Below are 20,977 nucleotides of genomic sequence, written 5' to 3' on the forward strand. Positions count from 1 at the left end.
TGCATGGAAAATATGACTGATCGGTGTGTGTTTTGGCTTTCAGGTGCAGTGGATCTGGACGCCATAGCTAATGAGACCGAGCGCAAGGCCCTGGAAGGCATCATCAGCAACTTTGGCCAAACGCCCTGTCAGCTTCTCAAGGTGGGACATCTGACAGATGTTTCCATCTCTAGTCAGCATAAGCTTAATTATACTTGAGCTTCCTGGTCTGCACAGTGTTATTTTTTTATATGCTATTATAGTTTTTAATAATATTTTGAATTAAATAATAAATTTGCACTTTTATATTTTCAGTTTTCATTTTAGTTTAATTCTTAGCTTTTGTCATTTTTATTAGGTTGTTTTTTTATATTACTGTTTAGGTTTAATTCATTTTAATTTCGGTTTTAGTTTTTATCCATTTCCATTTAAACATTTTAGCTTCAACTTAAACTTATTTTAGTTTTTCATCCAATATAGTTAACAATTTATAATAAGGTTCCATTTATTACCTTTAGTTAACTGCATTAGTTAAAGGGATAGTTCACTCAAAAATGAAAATTGTCTTCATTTACTCACCCTCAAGTTGTTCCAAACTTGTATGAATTTCTTTCTTCTGCTGAACACAAAAGAATATGGGTAACCAAACAGTTGATGGACCCCTTTGACTTCCATATTTTGGAAATAAAATACTATTGAAGTCAATGGGTCCCATTAACTGTTTGGTTGTTTATTAATGTTAGTTAATGCATTAACTAAAGTTAACTAATGGGACCTTATTGTAAAGTGTTACCTTAATAGTTATATTTAATTTCAGCATTATTTAAGTTAACAAAAATGCTCTTAATAGTTTGTCTTAGTAAAAACTTGGGGCTGAAGGCATTTGTGTAATGTATTGTGGGTAATATGGTACAATGAAACCTCTCTGTGTTATTCAGGAGCCTCATCCTCCCCGTATGTCAGCAGAGAACGCATTTAGGCGGCAGGCCCGTCTGGACATTTTACCCCCCAACCTGTTTGATCAGCTCAGTAAACTCCGATCATTTAAGGAGGTAAGTCCAAATTAATCAGTATTTTATTTCAACTGAATATTGTGCTGAAATGGCACTTTTTGAGAACCATGTGCTAACAATTCGAGTTTAATTTAAGGAGATTGTTTTGTGAAACTGTGATTTGTGTCATGTTTGTTTTTGATGTTGTTTTCGTGTAGGTGGTGAGTGATGGTCTGCCGTTAGTGCAAGCCGTGGTGCCCAGAAATCAAACCCGCTCTTTTATCATCCCAGGTTCTGACATACTGGTAAGATTATTTCACAGTTATGGTCACTTGCACTAATATTTGAATAGGATAAACCAATCACTTAGACCAGGAGTTTTGGTGCTTTTCCACTGCATGGTACGGTTCGGTACGGCTTGATATGACTCACTTTTTTGGTGCTTTTCCACTGCATGGGACGGCTCGGTACAGAACGGTACGGCTCGCTTAAATAGGACCACTTCAGTGGAGGTTCCAAGCGATACTAAATGTGACGTGTAAACACTGCAGATCACTGATTGGTCAGAGAGAATCGTCACTACCAGCGTCATTGGATTTGAAACACAAGACACCGAACCCGCTAGATTTAAATAGTCAGTCACAGCCACCGCAGTATCATTTGTTCGCGAAACGACCTGCTTTAAACAACTGTCACACACAACTTGAAAAAAGTAATGGCTTTATCGTGGTCAGTAGACAAGGTGCAGACTCATTGGTAGACGAGGAGCGGATCCACGGCAGTAGAGGCGGCGTAACTATACGATCAGTCTATAATCCCACCCATTTTGAAGCGGTATTAACTGCAATAGAAAAGCAAAACGAAAGTGACGCAAGCCGAGCTGAGCCGAGTAGTACCACGCAGTGGAAAAGTGCCATTTGAGGGTGCAAGTTGGTTTGTGGAAGAGGGTGCAAGAGGGTGCTAGGTCAGTGGTTCTCAACCAAGGGGCCCAGGGCCCACTAGGGGGCCTCAAGAGGACATAAAATGAAGTAAAATAAGACAAAATTTTTATAATATATCTAAATTGTCTTGTTATTACAAGCTCTAAAAAAATTATGGGGTGGAAGTTGTGAATACAACATATTTTTAAAAATCCTCATGCAATTATGAACAACTGGGACCTTTGAATATTGTTGTGGACCTTTGAATATTGTATGTGGTCTTTAGCAGCTCACTGGGGATCAAAATTCTGGGTAAAACTGCTTTGGAACGATATTTATTGGAAAAGTATTGTACACATAATTTCAGTACAGCGACAATATACACTACCAGTCAAAAGTTTGGAAACATTACTAGTCTCTTATGCTCATTAAGGCTGCATTTATTTCATAATAAATACAGAAAAAACAATAATATTGTGAAATATTATTACAATTTAAAATTATGGTTTTCTATTTTTAATTTATTTCTGTGATGCAAAGCTGAATTTTCAGCATCATTACTCCAGTGTTCAGTGTCACATGATCCTTCAGAAATCATTCTAATATGATAATTTATTATCAGTGTTGGACACAGTTGTGCTGCTTAATATTATTTTATAACCTGTGATACTTTTTCAGGATTCTTTGATGAATAAAAAGTTAAAAAAAAATATCAGCATTTATTTAAAATAGAAATCTTTTGTAACAATATACACTACCGTTCAAAAGTTTGGGGTCAGTCATTTTTTTTCTTTCTTTTTTTTATTCAGCACAGATGTGTTAAATTGTTAGAAAAGATTTATATTTTGAATAAATGCTGTTCTTTTTAACCTTTTATTCATCAATGAATCCTGAAAAAAGTATCACAGGTTCCAAAAAAATATTAAGCAACACAACTGTTTTCAACATTGATAATAACTGAGTATCAAATCAGCATATTAGAATGATTTCTGAAGGATCATGTGACACTGAAGACTGGAGTAATGATGCTGAAAATTCAGCTTTGCCTTCACAGAAATAAATTATATTTTAAAGTACATTAATATAGAAAACCATCATTTTAAATTGTAATAATATTTCACAATATTATTGTTTTTTCTGAATTTATTATGAAATAAATGCAGCCTTAATGAGCATAAGAGACTTCGTTCAAAAACATTAAAAATAGTAATGTTTCCAAACTTTTGACTGGTAGTGTAGAAGTTCTAAAATTTTAAATTAATTTTGAATTTTTTTTTTTTTTTTTAATTTTGGAAACATTCTGTATTTATCGTACTCATAATATTGATTTCACTTAGTGTACATGAATCTTTATCATTATCTCTATATATCATATGTATTTATTATAGATCAGTGTCACATGATCCTTCAGAAATCATTCTAATATGTTGATTTCTGTTTTGAACAATCATTTAATTAATACAAAGTTCAAAAGAAAATAATTTATTTGACATTTGTAACATTATAAATGCCTTTAATGCATTAAATTGATCAAAAGTGACAGTAATTTATAACGTATTGATTTTTTTTTTTTTTTTTTTTTTTTTTTTTTTTTTTTTTAAAGAATCTTGCTGACCCCAAACATTTGAATGGTAGTGTAGCTGCCTTTATATTTTAGGAAGGGAGCCCCTTACAAATGTTTCATCATATTTGTGGGTCTTTGACATAAATAAAGCTACGTTCACATTGTCAGTTTTTGGGATTGACAGCCTCATTTACTTATAGGTGCGAGTCTCAAAATGTCTCGTTCACAGAGCAACTTACAGTAGCGTCTCAAAAACTGTCTGTATGAACGTGCAACAGGATTCAAGGCCATATTCAAGGCGTAAGTTTGTTGAAGAACAGATATCTGCATCCGAATGAGTTTTGATTGGCCTTTGTCCTGTTTTTAAGGTGACAGTGAGTGCTAATGGAATGATAGGCACTCATAGCTGGCTGCCCTATGACAAGAACATAGCTAATTACTTCACCTTCACCAGAGACCCCTCTGTGAGCAACCCAAAGTAAGTTTGAACCAGCACATATATTTAGTATGAACACATTATATAATCACGTGCAGAGACTTTTGGTCAGTGATGTCATACAGTTTTAAAGACCAAGTTTTGTTTAGCCAGAAAGTAATTTTTATAGTGACAACACTGGTTCTTGGACAAATAATCAAAAGCTTTGTAGGAGCATATAAACAGCATTAAGCTCTGGTGGTTTGGCTGCTTTCATCTCTATGAATGTTCTTCAGTCAAATTGAGCTCTTTGTAGTAAAAGCTAATTTGTTTTGCCAAGCCTTTCTTGTTATTTATGAGTGGTTCGCTAACATGTGTCGAATCTGATGCTTAAACACAACATTGATCTATTTCAAATGTTCTCCCACTGTTCCTGCTGACAAGTTTAGTCCTGTTTGTTAGTACTAACCTTTTGTTTGATCTGTTTTTAGGACCCAGCGGTTCCTCAGCGGGCCGTTCTCCCCAGGGGTGGAAATCGGCTCCCAGGTGCTGGTGGTGTCCAGTGACGGGCGTCTGTTGTTCAGCGGGGGGCACTGGGACTGCAGCCTGCGGGTCACTATGTTAGGCAAGGCCAAGCTGGTGGGCAGGATCTGCCGTCACATAGGTAAGAGCCGTCTGTCCGACATAGACATACCGAAATAGTACTACTGAGCCGAGACGCAGCTGTAGGAGTTGGAATGAGCTTGATGGAGCTAAATCCTAAATAAAATGAGATATGGCAGAGATGTTCTTTGAATCTTTTGTTGCTGAAACTGAACAATTAATAACCATCAGCTCCCTCTTGATTTAAACCATACAGAAGATGCATGGTGCAAATTGCTGATTACATAATGCATTTGATTATGAATGCATGTCATTACGGCTAATTAATATGCATTTTTGCGGGATGTAGATGTGGTCACATGCCTGGCTTTGGACCTCTGTGGTATCTACCTCATCTCTGGCTCACGGGACACCACCTGCATGGTGTGGCAGGTCCTACAGCAGGTTTGCTAACACAAAATACTTGTACTTTTGTACCAAGTTAGTACAAAAATAAAATTATACTAGTCTTTGTTCTATATCAGAAGTACGTAGATGTACCGACTCTATTCGATACCCATTTCCCTGTCTCACTGACAGACAGCTGCTTTTGAACGCTTGTGTGCCCATGTGAAGGGCGCCCGTACCGCATCATATATCATGATGCGTCGTCATGAGATCTTTTTTTACTTCTTGGTCAAAATGTCCAAAAGTCAATATTAAAAAAAAAAAATATATATATATATATATTTATACTTTTATTCAGCAAGGACACATTACATTGATCAAAAGTGACAGTAAAAACATTTATAATGTAACCTAAAAAAATTCAAGCATTATTTACATTATTTTTATGTTTTTTTCTGTTATTTTTTATTAACCCTTTATTCTATTGCTCATTTGTGCATTTTTTTTTCTTGATTTTATAACTAATTAATTACTTGAAAAATTACTTGAAGCAGTTTTTACTTAATTGACAGTTAGACTATATTCCTTTGTTTTATTTTAATTTGTTAATATTTATTTTGATATTTAACTTTTTAATAAAAGTGTGTTTAGTAGCATATTTATTTTTGCTGTTATCAAGATGTGTTAATTTACTGATATACTGAATTTTCTTCACTTTATATCACTGTTATGAGTTACTGTACTGTTCAGAAGTTTGGGGTCAGTCAGATTTTTTTAAATTATTAAATAAATTATTAATGTATTAAATAAAATAATGCAGCAAGGATGCTTTAAAATGATCAACAGGGACAGTAAAGACATTTGATTTCATAATATTACAAAGATTTCTATTCCAAATAAATGTTGTTGTTTTTTTTTTTTGTTTTTTTTTTACTTTATTAATCAAAGAATCCTGAAAACAATGTATTATGGTTTCCACAAAAATATTAAGCAGCACAAAGTTTTTCAGCTGTGATGATAATAAGAAATATTTCTTCAGCACCAAATCAGCATATTAGAATGATTACAATGACGTGAGGAGGAATGATGCTGAAAATTCAGCTTTGACATCACAGGAATAAATTATATTTTAAAATATATTAAAATAGAAAACAGGTATTTTAAATTGTAATAATATTTCACAATATTACTGTTTTTACTGTATTTTTGATCAAATAAATGCAGCCTTGGTGAGCATAAGAGACTTAAAAACAAAACAAAAAAATCGTACTGACCTCAATTTTTGAATGGTAATAATAGTCGGAACTACAGTTATATAATATAACTGGTGATTAAATCAGAATATATTCTTTGATTACCTGTAGGGTGGTTTCTCTAGCGGCCTGTCTCCACGGCCCGTGCAGGTGCTCTGTGGACATGATCAAGAGGTCACGTGTGTCGCCATCAGCACTGAGTTGGATATGGCACTCTCGGGGTCAAAGGTCAGTTTAAATCAGGCCATTTCTGAAACGTCCCTTCAGGAGTTGAACTTTATTGCATTGCCATCAGGGTTGATGAGTTTTCTCTCACTTGCTCTCTTTGACTCTCGTTCAGGATGGCACAGTAATCATGCACAGTGTGCGTCGTGGACAGTACCTGCGGACCCTGAGACCGCCGTGTGAGACCTGCCTTCCTGCCCCTGTGGCACAGCTGGAGGTCGGCATGGAGGGACACATAGTGGCACAGACTGTTATGGAGGGCCGCTCGGCTGGAAAGGTGCTGATTGACTGCAGACCACTAAACACTGTTAGTCAAAATAAGCAAGTCATCGCTGTCAGGGGAAAACCTCGTATTTCCATTTTCCGCCATATATATATATTTTTTTTTATAAATCGTTACTAATCGTCACCCTTTACGTCTGTCTTTGGGTTTTGCAAATATCTAACCAATGAAAAGTATTAGAAAGAGCTTGTGACTAAACCTCATAAATCCAATGGGTCCTCAAACTGTCTGTCAAACTTCATAACTCCACCCACCTCTATCGAGAATGAAGTGCCGGACGCAGTGTAGACCGTCTCTGCTTGTTTGCAATGCAAGGGTAAATAAAGAACTGGTTCTTTGAATAAGTACAGCATTCTCTTTACACAAGAAACACTATATATATATATATATATATATATATATATATATATATATGAAGGCTAATGTTTTATGTATTTGAGGAGTGGAGAAGAGCGTCTTAATCTAGCATTTGTCGTCGAGTCATAGCCAGTACTGTCTTAAATAGTCTGTCCTTAGCACTTCAATAGGATTTTGGCCAAATGACAGAAAAAAACTGAGCGCCCACATAGCTACAATAAACTTTATAACCTGTAAGTTGATGAAAACAATGAAAACAGATTACGTTCTAATGATGGACAAAACACGTAATTCACTGGTCAAAAAACTTGTAACTTCTTTTGAACTTGATTTTAATAAAATTTTCATAATATAGTGACACATGCAAGTGTCTGAACGCATATAAAGCCACAATATCAACTTTCACAGCATGTTTAAAAAAAACTGTTATTTTAAGTAGCGTTTTTGGAGAAACAAGGTTTCCGCCTGACAGCGATGAAATTGTTATTGTGAGAATGGAAATTAACACATTGTAAAAAATACTTAAATTATATTGTTTTTATATATAGGTTTATTAAGGCAGTGCTTCTCAAACCCTTCCTGGAGACCCATTTTTTTATTGCTACATTCATTGTTTTTTATTATTTTCTGCCTGTAGGAAAAGTATGCACTGCATGTGTATTCTGTAAATGGCTCTCTCTTAGCATCTGAGACCTTGGATGAAAAGATTTCAGCTTTGCACCTGGTGCCTGACTACCTCATTGTGGGCACACAACAGGGGAACCTTCACATTCGAGACTTGTACAGGTAAACAAACCTCTAACGGTTATTGTACACTATTGTTCAAAAGTTTGGGGGCAGTATTTTTTTTTTTTCTTTAATAGAAATTAAAGGATTAGTTCACTTTAAAATGAAAATTACCCCAAGCTTTACTCACCCTCAATCCATCCTAGGTGTATATGACTTTCTTCTTTCTGATGAACACAATCGGAGTTATATTAATAAATATCCTGATGCATCCAAGCTTTATAATGGCAGTGAACAGGACCAACGAGTATGAAGCTCAAGAAAGTGCATCCATCCATCATAAACGCATTCCACACGGCGCCGGTGGGATATTAAAGGCCTTCTTAAGTAAAGCGATATGTTTCTGTAAGAAAAATATCCATATTTAACAAGTTATAAAGTAAAATATCTAGCATCCGCCAGACCGCCTTCTGTATTCAACTTATGAAACTTATAAGTGTAACGCCTTTTTAACAGTTCAATACGCTTACGCTACGTCCTACGCCTTCCATATTCAACTTACGAAAAGTAAGCTTTCGTAAGCTGAATACGGATGGCGGTCTTCTAGATGTTTTACTTTATTTTACCATTATAAAGCTCGGATGCGTCAGGATATTTATTAATATAACTCCGATTGTGTTCCTCAGAAAGAAGAAAGTCATATACACCTAGGATGGCTTGAGGGTGAGTAAATCTTGGGGTAATTTTCATTTTAAAGTGAACTAATCCTTTAATACTTTTATTCAGCAAGGACACATTAAATTGACCAAAAGTTACAGTAAAGACTTTAACTTTGGTACAAGTCAATTTGTTTCAAATAAATGCTGTTCTTTCGAACTTTTTATTCATCAAAGAATCCTGAAAAAAAATCTGTCACAGTTTCCATAAGATATTAAGCTGTTTTCAACTTTGATGATAATGAAAAATGTTTCTTGAGCAGCAAATTAGCATTTTAAAATGATTTCTGAAGGATCATGTGACACTGAAGACTGGAGTAATGATGCTGAAAATTCATTTTTGGTATAAATTACATTTTAAAAAAATATTAAAATAGATTTTAAATTGTAATAATATTTAAGAATATTACTGTTTAACTCTATTTGTGATCAAATTGATGCAGCCTGTGTGTGCATAAGAGACTCTTTCAAAAAAATGTAAAAATCTTACTGAGCCCAAACCTTTTAACAGTAGTGTAGGCGTACAGCTGCCCCGCTTAGCACCTGTTTGATCATATTTTTTTTTATTTAATTTTTTTTTTTTTTTGTAGAAGCATTCTTAAATCCTTTGTGTCATCACATTAAATCTTCAGCAGCTGGGTCCATGTTTATTTCTCATTCCCAAGTCTCCTTTCCTGTCTTTGTGTGTGTGTGTGTGTGTGTGGGTGTGTGTGTAGCTTAAATCTGGCTGTGGCTCCCTTGGCCCTGAAGGTCCCTGTGCGCTGTGTTTCTGTCACAAAAGAGAGCAGTCATATCCTGGTGGGCCTAGAGGATGGCAAACTCATTGTGGTGGGAGCAGGAAAACCGGAAGAGGTGAGTGAGTTTGAAAGGGTCTGTATGCGGAAGGGTTTGCCATAAAGCTTTAACTGATTGAAATGAAATGCATGCTGCATATGCATACTGTACATGTAGAAATTAATATTAATAAATGCTGTAAAAATATTGTTCGCTTTTAAATATTGCGTTACTTCTGTATTGTGTTTTTTAGAAAAATTAATGTTCACCTTTTCTTTATTGAAGATGTGTTGATTTTTTCACTTAAATCAGCACCTTCTTTTCTAAAGGACTAAAAAAAAAATATATAACATTTAAACATTATATATAATATTTAAAACATTATACATTAAACATTATATATATAATATTTAAACATTTGTCTTAATTCAGGTGCGATCGGGGCAGTTTTCCCGCCGACTGTGGGGATCCACACGCAGAATCTCGCAGGTGTCCTCAGGAGAGACCGAATACAACCCTGTTGAACCTCCTGGTAAATGAGCCCCACGTGCCTTCAGCAAAACCTCCACAAGAGACGATAGCGTCACCGTTCCTGCCTGGTTCCATCTGGTTTCCTGCAGTCCCAAAACAGAGAGCTTGGGAACAAGAGAGCATAAAGGGAACATCCAAACATGCACTTTTTTTGTGAAAAGGGAACATTCTTCTCGACAGTGCGATGATTTATACTGCTTTTAACAAACAAACATTCCAAAGATTTTTGGTCAGGCAAATCAGGCAGTCGCCTGCAACTTTTTGAGCATTGACGGCTAAGATAGAACTTTAACTTTTTAAAAGCAGTATGTTCTGTCCTGTGAATCACAGACTGGGCTGGAGCCCGAGGCACTGACGCTCAGCGTGATGGACTTAGTCTCTGTCACTGAGTGACAAACCGTAATCACCTGAGCTGTTTAATAGTATAGTAGATCTTCCTGTGCTGATTTTTGCTTTTGCTTTGCTGATCACGGTCGGCACAGCAACACTGGTACTCCGTCTGACACTTGAAAACTTTCTTTTATTGAGCAATGTCGTCTATGAATTCAGATTTTTCCATGGGACAGGCACCAACAGAGACATTTTAGCTCTGTGTATGTATGTGGGTGTGGGTGTTTGTTTTGCTTTGCACGGTTACTTGCAGATGCTTTGTATAACGCAATAATCATGTGATGCCTAAATTGGAACAAGATCCTTTTTCACTCTTGTCTGTCGATGTGAAGCACTTTGAGCCCTACTAAGTCTTAAGACTTGATTCAGTACCTCTGGTGCCTTAAAAAAGGGTAAACAATATAAATGTTCATAATTATGATTGATTATGACATAAAATATATTAAAGGGATAGTTCACCCAAAAATGAAAATTTGTCATCACTGAGTCACCCTCATGTCATTCCAAACCTGTATGACTTTCTTTCTCCTGCGGAACACAAAAGGAAAAAAAAGAATGAAAAATAAAAAAAATAAATAAATATATATAATATATACTAATTAATCACACATTATACTGTAATTTTTTTTTTTTTTCAATTTTAGGGGATTAAATGGGTAATTAAAAGGCATCATTTTTAACATTTATTAATCTTTAAAAAAAACACTTTTAATTTAAGTGAACTTAAAACAATCTTGACATAAACCCATTATAATAAATGTCACATTTAGCTGTTCCTTTAATACAGCAGGGCTCAGAACTGAAGAAATTTTCCACTTGCCTCCCCACAAAAAAAGTTATTACTTTTACTTACTTTCGTAAGTTTGACACCAACATTTTACATACTAGTGATATTTCATAATTCTTGATTTACAATTTTTATACCACAACAAAAACTGTTATCGTAACTACTAAAAGTTCAAACATTTTTACAGAACAAGTAAACAGTCAGTAATAAATTAAGAACAAATAAACAAAATACATATATTGAAGAATTGTTGTTTGTTCCAATTAAAGTCAATGGCGTTCAATACAACATTGTATGGTCAGAAAAACAGATATTGTTCAAAATATCATCTTTTGCTATGTATTGTATAAAGAAAGCCATAAAGGTTTAGGGAACAACATGACAGTGAGTATATGATCACATAATTTTAATTTGGGGGTGAACTATCACTTTATTTCATTAGGTCCTGCTGATAAAAATAATGATTTTCTCCATACTCGCACTGTGTATCTTTCATATCGTGTTATATGTTATAAAAAGGAAGTGCCTTTCCTGTCGGTGCACTGAGGGATTCGCACAGCCATCACAAAAATCCTCTTAAATGTTAAAAAGACTTGTTTGATCTTCCACTGTACGGCAGCGCTTTCTAAAATGGGCATAAATTGCACTTTTGGCTTCTTTTCATACAATAGTTGTGATATGGTTTCAGAACATCCTTGTATGCTGCTTAATGTGCTGCACTTCCAATCTCATTTACACAAAATCTAAATCTTAATAGAAATTGTATCCATTTTTGAACTTCGCAAAGTGCCTCAACTGTGTTGTTCACTGTAATTATGAAACTATTTGTAATATGTGAAACATATGCCAGCTAGTCTTAATTGTCCTGTGAATGTGTCTGTTGGCTGGGGCCACAATTCTGTTTATGTTACCATGGAATTTTTTTGTCTAGATGTTTTTGGGGTTTTTTTCTCTTGACGCACTGAATGCTTTGAAGGCTGTGCTGTGTGAGTGGTGTCTGTGAGACACATGGGTATTCGGCCCTGCTGAGAGAGTAGAGGACACATCTTGCTGGCTTCTCTGGGATGGTTGCGTTAAATCTGCTGCTCTGCTCTGGATAGCAAAGTCAGCAGAGATAAAGGGAAGCACCGAGCACATCGGCCAGCAATTATACACACTGTTTAAAGGGTTTTTTTGTTTTGTTTTTTTCAGTATTTACTCACATTTGTATTGTTCTAAACGCCTATGACTTTCTTTCTTCATTGGAATAAAATTGTGGTTTCTCTTTTAGAACTACAATGACTGAGGACTGAGTCTTTCGAGCTTCAAAAAGGACACAACCTTTTCAGCGCTGCGCTCGTTGTCTTTTGACTTCCGGTTTGTATTTCCACAGCGGTCTTACGTATTTATGAATGAACTGCTCGTTTTAAAATCTTCCCGGTCTACTGACATTTGTTAAGACATCTGCTTTAAACATTACAAAGCTCATGATACCTTTCGTTAACTCTACAATGAGTAAATCCACTTCACCAGCTAGTTATTCTTTGACAGCGATGCCATAGAAATATACAGAGCAAAAACGGAAGTTCAGGACAAAATTTCTAAAGATGGCTGCGCGCACGTTTCTCTGGCGCATGTCTATATATTACGTTTTCTGAAGTCGTACAATACGCGTTATGTGAACAAAAAAAAAAAAGAAGCTATATTTAAAGTGTTACTCACTGAAAATCTTCCCCTCTGGTGAGCTGTTAACAGCTGTGAGTTTGATTCACGAATTAATTATTCAGGCTCTGTGAACTCGATCATTCACTGAAAAGTTAAAACTCGGACAATTTCTTCGTGTTACACCCTTAAAAATAAATGTTCCTCATTGGCATCGATGGTTCCATGAAGAATCTTTAACATCCATAAACCTTTCGATTTCAAAAAAAGGGTTCTTATAAGTCTTGATTTTTAAAATGTTCTATAAGATCTCTTTAAGATCGCTTGACTGGTTCTTTGGTAAACCAAAAAATAGTTTCTCTATGGCACTGCTGTGAAAATCCCCTTTTGGAACCTTTTATTTAATGAATAATGACTTAAAATTCCACATTCAAAGCTACTGAATCATTGTTTATATGGTTCTCTTTTTTTAATGCTTCAGTCAACATTAATTTTAACTGCATGAATGAGAGCGACTAGAACGAGTCTTCAAAATCCTCTTTTTGTGTTCCACAAAAGAAAGAAAGTCATACAGGTTTGGAACGTCATGAGAGTGAATAAATGATGACAGAATTTTCATTTTCTTCAGTGAATTATTCCTTAAATACAGTGTTGTCCTCTGTATCACTATCACTCATAGTTCAAACACTGCCACTGAAACGATTACTGTAAGAGTGTGCATTATTTTTCACTGTATTTCCCAGCTACACACACACACAAAGCCTTGAGAGTCGGTTTTGTTTGAGTTTAGTCAGTTTAGTTTAGATTTGTGATGAGAAACTGAAGCCATAAGAGTTTAAGTCCTGTTTTATGAAATGCTTATGACTAAATCACTCCATGATTCTTTTTATGCATGTCAAACTGGTTGAATTATGTTAAGCTTCGTGTCTGTTCGAACAAATGATGGCTTCAAAAGAAATGTAAACAGTCATTCTCTGTTGAACACATGCCCATTTCTGTTTCACAGCCTTCCTGCTTGAGTGAGAGATTTGTGTAAATGTATATTGTTTCTTTTAATTAAATATATGGTCTAAATTGACTTGAGTCGTGACTTTCATCAGTATTATTTTAGTATCATTCTAGTTTTTATGTTGAAGTTTTTATTTTTATATTTTCCATTTTCATTTTTGTTAGTTTTAGTAATTTTGTGGTATGTGTTTGTCTTTTTAATTATTACTACTGTTTTTAATTCATTTTAAAGGGGACCTATAATGCCTCTTTTACAAGATGTAATATAAGTCTCTGGTGTCCCCAGAATGTGTCTGTGAATTTTCAGCTCCAAATACCCCACAGATCATTTATTATAGCTTGTCAAATTTGCCCCTATTTTGGTGTGAGCAAAAACAAGCTGTTTTTGTGTGTCCCTTTAAATGCAAATGAGCTGCAGCTCCCAAGAGGGCGGAGCTTTAACAGTTGCTCAACAGCAAAGCTGGAGAATCTCACGCAGCCAAAATGAGGATTGTCAGTAACGGTGTTCAGCTTTACGTGGTTCAAACCAGAGTCAAACACTGATGGAGAGACTCAGGAAGAAGTTACAACTTCTAGAATGCAACTGGACGTTTCTGAATGGTTAGTGGATAATTTAATTCAACTCATCGACTAGCATGTTCCGTCATGTTAATCTTTTGTGCAAATCCAGCATTGAATTGACCCTCGTTTGTGAAGCAGTCCGGCATAAAATGACAGCATGGTAACAACACTCTACTACAACATGGCTTCGCCCCCTTTGTTGCACGTTCCTGGGGGCAGGGTTTATGTAAATTTTAGGGTTAGTGATGTCACTAACCAGGGAAGAAGCTCATTGTAGTCCCTACCAGCCATTTGTTGTAGTCCTTAAACAGAGAATTCTTTAAAAGAAAATATCTCCGTTTGCATTGAACTTTGAGCGCCGTAACAACCACCCCTTTAATTTAAATTCAAATTGTTTATTTCTAGTATTTTTTATTTTAGTTTACTATAATAACCCTGCTTTTCGTCAAATAATGTTTAAATGAGATTTATTTTAATTTACATATTTTTTATTTAAAAAAATAATACTTTTATTTGACTTTTTTTCATAAAAAGGAAATACAAAAACTTGTATTATAATTCATCTTACATTGATTTTTTTCCCCCTCCTCAAATTGACTCCTTTAAGATCCTTAAATGAAGGTTCTATCCCTTTCTCAAATAAAGTCTCAGTTTTCCTCTGACGTCTCAGTCTTTTATTCCCTCCTCCTGTCCTGACGTGTTAAACCCTATTAGAGTTGAAGAGGTCACAGTTACACCACATTTATCTGAGCCAGGAATCCTTTGATCTCCCAATGGGCCGAGCATCCTGTTGGCTCACCCATAAACACCCCAAGGGGTACGTTTGAGTGGACGACAGGGGAAGGAGGGGGTCGGCTCTGGCATGGAGGGATGGAATGCGCCTCTTCCAGTCACTACATGCAGCGGGACAGAGAGGAGATGAGATGTGCTGGTTATGGTGGCAATTCTGCTCTGATCTGTGTGGATAACAATGGGAGGAGGGCTTGACACCTTGCTCTTAGTAGAACCAGGCATCTCCCCTCCACCCCCAAAAGAAGAGGTGGGGGAAGGGGTGTAGGTTAAAACGTCCTGACAATCACTTGTTGTCTGGGTAGTTCCTAAACCACAACAACCTGCAAACAACCACAAAGCCTCCCAGTCTCCCCCACCCCCTTAGCCTGTGTTCATCTTCCAACAAAGTTTTATTATTTCTTTGCTGTGATCTGCAAATTCACACTTTGGTAACAGGCTGCCAAAGTATTTGCATCTTTGGAGGGTTTATAGTCTTGTCTATGCAGTTCTCTGCCTATCAGCCTCTGCTGACCACGATCTAGAGATTGTAAAATCTTGTTAGTGACTTAGGACTTACTGACATGGATGTTGGCCTGATAATTGTAAAGATGCACTGTAAACGATTTCTGTTGTTTTATACTGTGTTCTCAACAGTTGTCTACTGTAGAATCTGAGTACAGCATATTACTGTAGATTTTATTCGTTTTCACAGCTTGTTACTGTATTCTTAAGTTTCCAACTGTATAAGCTGTGTACAGTATGTTACTGTAGATTTTCAATGCATTCTGGGAAAATATTAGCCTACTGTATATCTAAATACAGTAGGCTACTAAATGACCGACTCATCATGAAGATGAAACCCCACAAGAGTATGGTAGGTTAACTTTTCTCTTTTTTCCCTTTATGTTTTATTCTGATGTTATTTGCAAGATATAAAGCTACGTTTTAGTTAATACGTTTCCATAAAAATACGTGAGCAAGCGTTCATTTTCTGGCATTTTCCTCCTGCAGCGTGGTGAAGATGAAAGTCCGAGGACGGAGTAGGCCTATGTGAGATTGGTGGGTGGGTATACTTTAAAACACATGTAATTGCCTTATTTGTTTTATACAAATGTTATTTGCAAAGTATAAATACGTTTGAGTTAATTAATATATGTATGAACATCGGAGCGGGTGAGCATTTCCCATTTAAGCCGCACTAACTAGAATCTTCCTCCCGCAGCGGCGTTCGCAGACCGGCTGGACCATTGCGAGACAGGCGGGAAAAGTCGTTGTGAAGACAAAAAGCCTACTACGTGAAATTGGTAGGTCAGCTTTAAAATTTATGTAATCGACTTTTTTTGTTTTGTACCAATATTGTTTGCAAGGTATAAATATGTTTAAGTTTGTAAATGTCCGTAAGAACATCGAAGCGGGTGCTCATTTCCGTTAAGGCGCACTAAGTAGCTCTTTCCTCCCGCAGCGGCACCGGCGCTGGCAGAGACCGGCTGAACGGGCTGAACCATCGTGAGACAGGGGGGAAGAGTCGTCGCAATAAAGAAGACCCTTTTCTTTATAGCATGTGGTTTTAAGATTTAAGATTATATGTATTCGCTGGTTATTGTTGTATACTGCTACTAATTAAGTACTTTATCTCTTCAAACTTTTATTTTTATATTTCCAACATTTACTTTCCACTGGCACTATGTGTTAATGTGATTTTAGTGGTATTACTTTAATTGTATTTTGTTAACTGATGAAATTAATATGCTGGTAAATCTGTACTGAAGTTCAGAAATGTAAAAGATGAAGCCTAAATAAAGTTGATGTGAAGCAATAACTTGTGTTATTGAATTTATAACAGTAAAATTAAAATAAATAATAATAATATTAAAAATTAACTAAAAATAACTACAGTAGTTTTAAGCATACTGTAAAATAAAGTGCAGCATTATACTTAATGCTGTACTTTATTTTACAGTATGATTACAACTACTGTAGTTATTTTTACGGTAATTTTACTGTGGTATGAAATACAGCAACTATTGAATAATTTTTGCCAGTAAACTGTGCCACTATAATGATAACTATATTAGCATCCACACCATGGACCATAACACTCTTTTTATTATAAGCGCGCACTGCAGTTGTCGTCTGCCACTTTAATTCTCAAGCTCTTTGAAGTCAGGTGGTGGATTCTGATTGGTTGACATGTTTTTATCGTTCATCAGCTGAAAAAAATCGTTCTGAAAGTGATTTCAACAATAACATTCCTCTGTGCCGTTATCATTATAGCTGTGATGTGGACTTTCCCTATTCTCATTATTAAATCTTTATAGTTACCGTTATAGTTATTCTCCTTTGTGTGAAAGGGCCTTCAAGGGCTAGTTGACTTGCGACGTCAGTTGCATTGCTTTACTGCCATTCACGACTTCTCTCCTGTGGCCTCATGGGATAGTAAAGTGTGTATGGGTACATCTCAATCAGTTCCCTAGTTCAGTACTCAAGGCACTGATCAGGGAGTCAGCCATTTTTAGGGCCGTCTCAATCGCAAAAACCTTCCAGGGCAATGAAACGTTTGCTCCCTAATAAGTCTCACAATGCACCGTAAAATCCAGGGAGCATCGATGCTCACTATTTTCCCTTACCGGAAGTTCTGAAGAGTTAATTCTTTCTATACTTTAGACATGTAGAACATATCTGCGTTTGAGCATAAATATGTGTGTTGTAGTTGCGAGATGCATCGTTCCAAGATGTAGGTTAATCAATATTGGTCAGTCGTATCCGACATAAAGGATCCGTGATCCAATGAAACTGTGACCACAAACTTGTGTGAAAGTGAATGAAAGGCAATAATTAGCAATATGCATTCACACAAATAAATGTTTATTTGAATGTTACAATATGCGTTGACACAAATTACTTTATTTGAACGTTTCATTGATATAATATGACAGTGAGCTGTTAGAAAAGAAATGCCATCATAGCATGATGATGTCAGGAACCTATGAATCGGCTTTTTGAACAGGTTCATTGACCCGAACTGTCCGAAAAGATCCAGTTCGCGGAAATGAATCGGAGTTTGCATCACTAAAGTAAACTGACTCATTTTTTTAAAGTTAGTAGAACTTAAAATGTTTGTGACAGGTGGGACAGGACCGAGAGCCGTGTAAGCGGAGCAAGGCCAGTGTGGTGCATAGGTGTCTCTCATTAACAATCACGTCACCCGCATCCCTTCATTCCCACAGTTCTCAGCCTTGCCAAACTCATTATTATGTTAATTTAATACGGTTCATTTACATAAACATCACATTCAGATCTTGGTTAAATGTTAGATAGCAAATAACATGCTATTATAACTATCAAAGAGACTGTCATTATATACTTGCATGTATATAATCAAACAACAAATAGTATTTATGGTCCTAAAAGTTTTGCAGCTCATCCTCAACCTAACCACAGGCTCTACTCTTCACCACAATGGTAACCCTACAAAACTAAGAACCCCCTGTAAATCCCAACATAACACAACATTAAACACTAACTTATGTCTCCCTATGTTAATCTTGTGCAAAAAACACACAAAATAACACCTAATTTCAACATTTATTTGTACAGCCTGACACAAAACATGCTGGGAATTTGAAATCTGCTGCAACTCAACTCAATCATATTAAGTTCAGCTTACTACAATGAAATTTTGAGTTCACACAATTTTTTCCTATTAAGTACAATGAAATTTCATTATTATTTGAATGAAACAAACTCATTTCATTTCATTAATTTCACTGTTTGGTTTTACAGTGTAGATGTTTTTTAAAAAACAAAAAAACAAACCATTATTATTTATATTTCAACATAAACCCTTCATCAATAGACACGTAATAAACATAATGTAGCTAACATTTATGGCTCAAAATGTTGCAGGGATATCTATCATAAAGTATCATGTACTTTTAAAAAACAAACAATTAATGTCAGAAAGATATCTGTGCTGTTGTTGTTCATAAATACCAGTAGTGACGTTGTACATTGAGGCTGTTGCCATATCACTGGAAATAGAGCCAGGGTCCTTACCAGTGCCCCAATTTTATAGCCTACGCAATATACTGATTCACAACCTAAGGAGCTAAAGAGCTGATTGAGACGCACCCCAATATATGCACACATCAGGAAATCACCAGAAGTAGTAGGCTAGGTCTCTAAGTACTTTTTGCCTATGTTTTATGAATACTATAAATTTGGGCATACTACTATTTCAAATAGGCTACTGTTTTTCACCTAGAGGGAGACCGGGGGCGATTGTAACAAATTTTGGTCTTGTCGCCATTACTCAAAAACCATTTAAAAATATTTGGAAACAATTTTTATGTCAGTAACTTGTATCTGTGTTCTACTTCTTAAATGTTTTTACAAGCAATGTTAGAGTCACAATACTGATTAAAACATTAGAAGTCAAATGTTACATCTGCCCCCACATGCGGAGGCAATTGTAACAACACATGTAATACCTCCATATAAATACCAATGGCCACAATAAACTCCAGAGAATATGGATATAGTTAAAACTATTTAATATCCACTACATCTGTATTATTCAGAACAATTAATTAACTCCCCTTGCTGTTTTCCTTGGTCTGAACCTAGGCATGCTGTGAACAGAGAGTAAACAGGGTCTACTTAGTAAAATGGATCCCCCAGATAGAGAGGCAAAAACTCTTTTCTTACATTATTGGAAAAAATAATCTATTTTGATGTCCTTACTAAATTGGACACTATTTTGATGGCGTCGGGGCAACTGTGATGCAGTGTTACGCTGTACCACCCCGTGACAAGCAACCCTGCTAGCTAGAAACAATGAAGCTAATGTTTGACAAAGATATCAAATATTAGACAACAGATTGGTCATCAAAACGAGACAGGTTTAAATTCACAGACATTAATGGTTAAGACAGTATGTAGATGAAACTGTAGTGTAGATGAAAAAAAAAAAAAACTTTTATACCTCAAAAATGAGTCTTTGTATAAAAAAAAACTTTACCAGTATGATTTAGAAGCTTGTCCTTTGGCATGCAGAGAGGGATCTCCACAGAGCACATGCAAAATTAGTTTCATGGTTCTGTCTCGTTTCTGATTGATGTAATTTGAGATGTTACAGTTGCCCCCTGTTACAATTGCCCCCGGTCTCCCCTACTACATAGGAGGTAAGTAGGCATATTTGGACAAAGGGAGAATCTTTTATTTAAGAGAAGCAATAGGCCTATTGTAAAATGTAGCCTCAGTGAAGCTGTCACTTTGTGGACAAAATCACCCTTTTATGTTTAAACCAGCTACTTGTCAAGCTATGTTAAAGGGTTAGTTCACCCAAAAATGAAAATAATGTTATTTATTACTCACCCTCATGGCGTTCCACACCCGTAAGACCTTCGTTAATCTTCGGAACGCAAATTAAGATATTTTTGTTGAAATCCGATGGCTCAGTGAGGCCTGCATAGCCAGCAATGACATTTCCTCTCTCAAGATCCATTAATGTACTAAAAAAACATATTTAAATCAGTTCATGTGAGTACAGTGGTTCAATATTAATATTATAAAGTGACAAGAATAATTTTGGTGCGCCAAAAAAACAAAATAACGACTTATATAGTGATGGCTGATTTCAAAACACTGCTTCATGAAGATTTGGAGCGTTATGAATCTTTTGTGTCGAATCAGCGGTTCGGAGCGCCAAAGTCACGTGATTTCAGCAGTTTGCCGGTTTGACACGCGATCCGAATCATGATTCGACACAAAAGATTCATAACACTCCGAAGCTTAATGAAGCAGTGTTTTGAAATCGGCCATCACTATATAAGTTGTTATTTTGTTTTTTTTGGCGCATCAAAAATATTCTCGTCACTTTATAATATTATTATTGAATCACTGTACTCACATGATTTAAATATGTTTTTAGTACATTAATGGATCTTGAGAGAGGAAATGTCATTGCTGGCTATGCTGAGCCATCGGATTTCAACAAAAATATCTTAATTTGCGTTCCGAAGATTAACGAAGGTCTTACGGGTGTGGAATGGCATGAGGGTGAGTAATTAATGACATTATTTTCATTTTTGGG

General features: G+C 35.8%; 1 protein-coding gene across 7 annotated transcripts in view; it reads left to right on the forward strand.

The window, feature by feature from the left end:
• The window catches only part of nbeal2 (neurobeachin-like 2), an 81,985-nt gene extending 68,364 nt beyond the window's left edge, over positions 1-13,621 (forward strand). For all 7 annotated transcript variants that reach the window (XM_051864395.1, XM_051864399.1, XM_051864401.1 and 4 more), the window contains 11 exons: positions 44-141; positions 918-1,031; positions 1,190-1,276; positions 3,824-3,933; positions 4,362-4,534; positions 4,823-4,917; positions 6,225-6,341; positions 6,454-6,615; positions 7,616-7,764; positions 9,137-9,272; positions 9,627-13,621. In XM_051864395.1, coding sequence (XP_051720355.1) covers positions 44-141; positions 918-1,031; positions 1,190-1,276; positions 3,824-3,933; positions 4,362-4,534; positions 4,823-4,917; positions 6,225-6,341; positions 6,454-6,615; positions 7,616-7,764; positions 9,137-9,272; positions 9,627-9,734 — 1,349 coding nt within the window. In that variant the 3' untranslated portion in view covers positions 9,735-13,621. The remainder of the gene's footprint in view (positions 1-43; positions 142-917; positions 1,032-1,189; positions 1,277-3,823; positions 3,934-4,361; positions 4,535-4,822; positions 4,918-6,224; positions 6,342-6,453; positions 6,616-7,615; positions 7,765-9,136; positions 9,273-9,626) is intronic.
• The last annotated feature ends 7,356 nt before the right edge of the window (positions 13,622-20,977 follow it).

The sequence above is a fragment of the Ctenopharyngodon idella genome, chromosome 16 (assembly GCF_019924925.1).
Source record: "Ctenopharyngodon idella isolate HZGC_01 chromosome 16, HZGC01, whole genome shotgun sequence".
Taxonomy (NCBI): domain Eukaryota; kingdom Metazoa; phylum Chordata; class Actinopteri; order Cypriniformes; family Xenocyprididae; genus Ctenopharyngodon; species Ctenopharyngodon idella.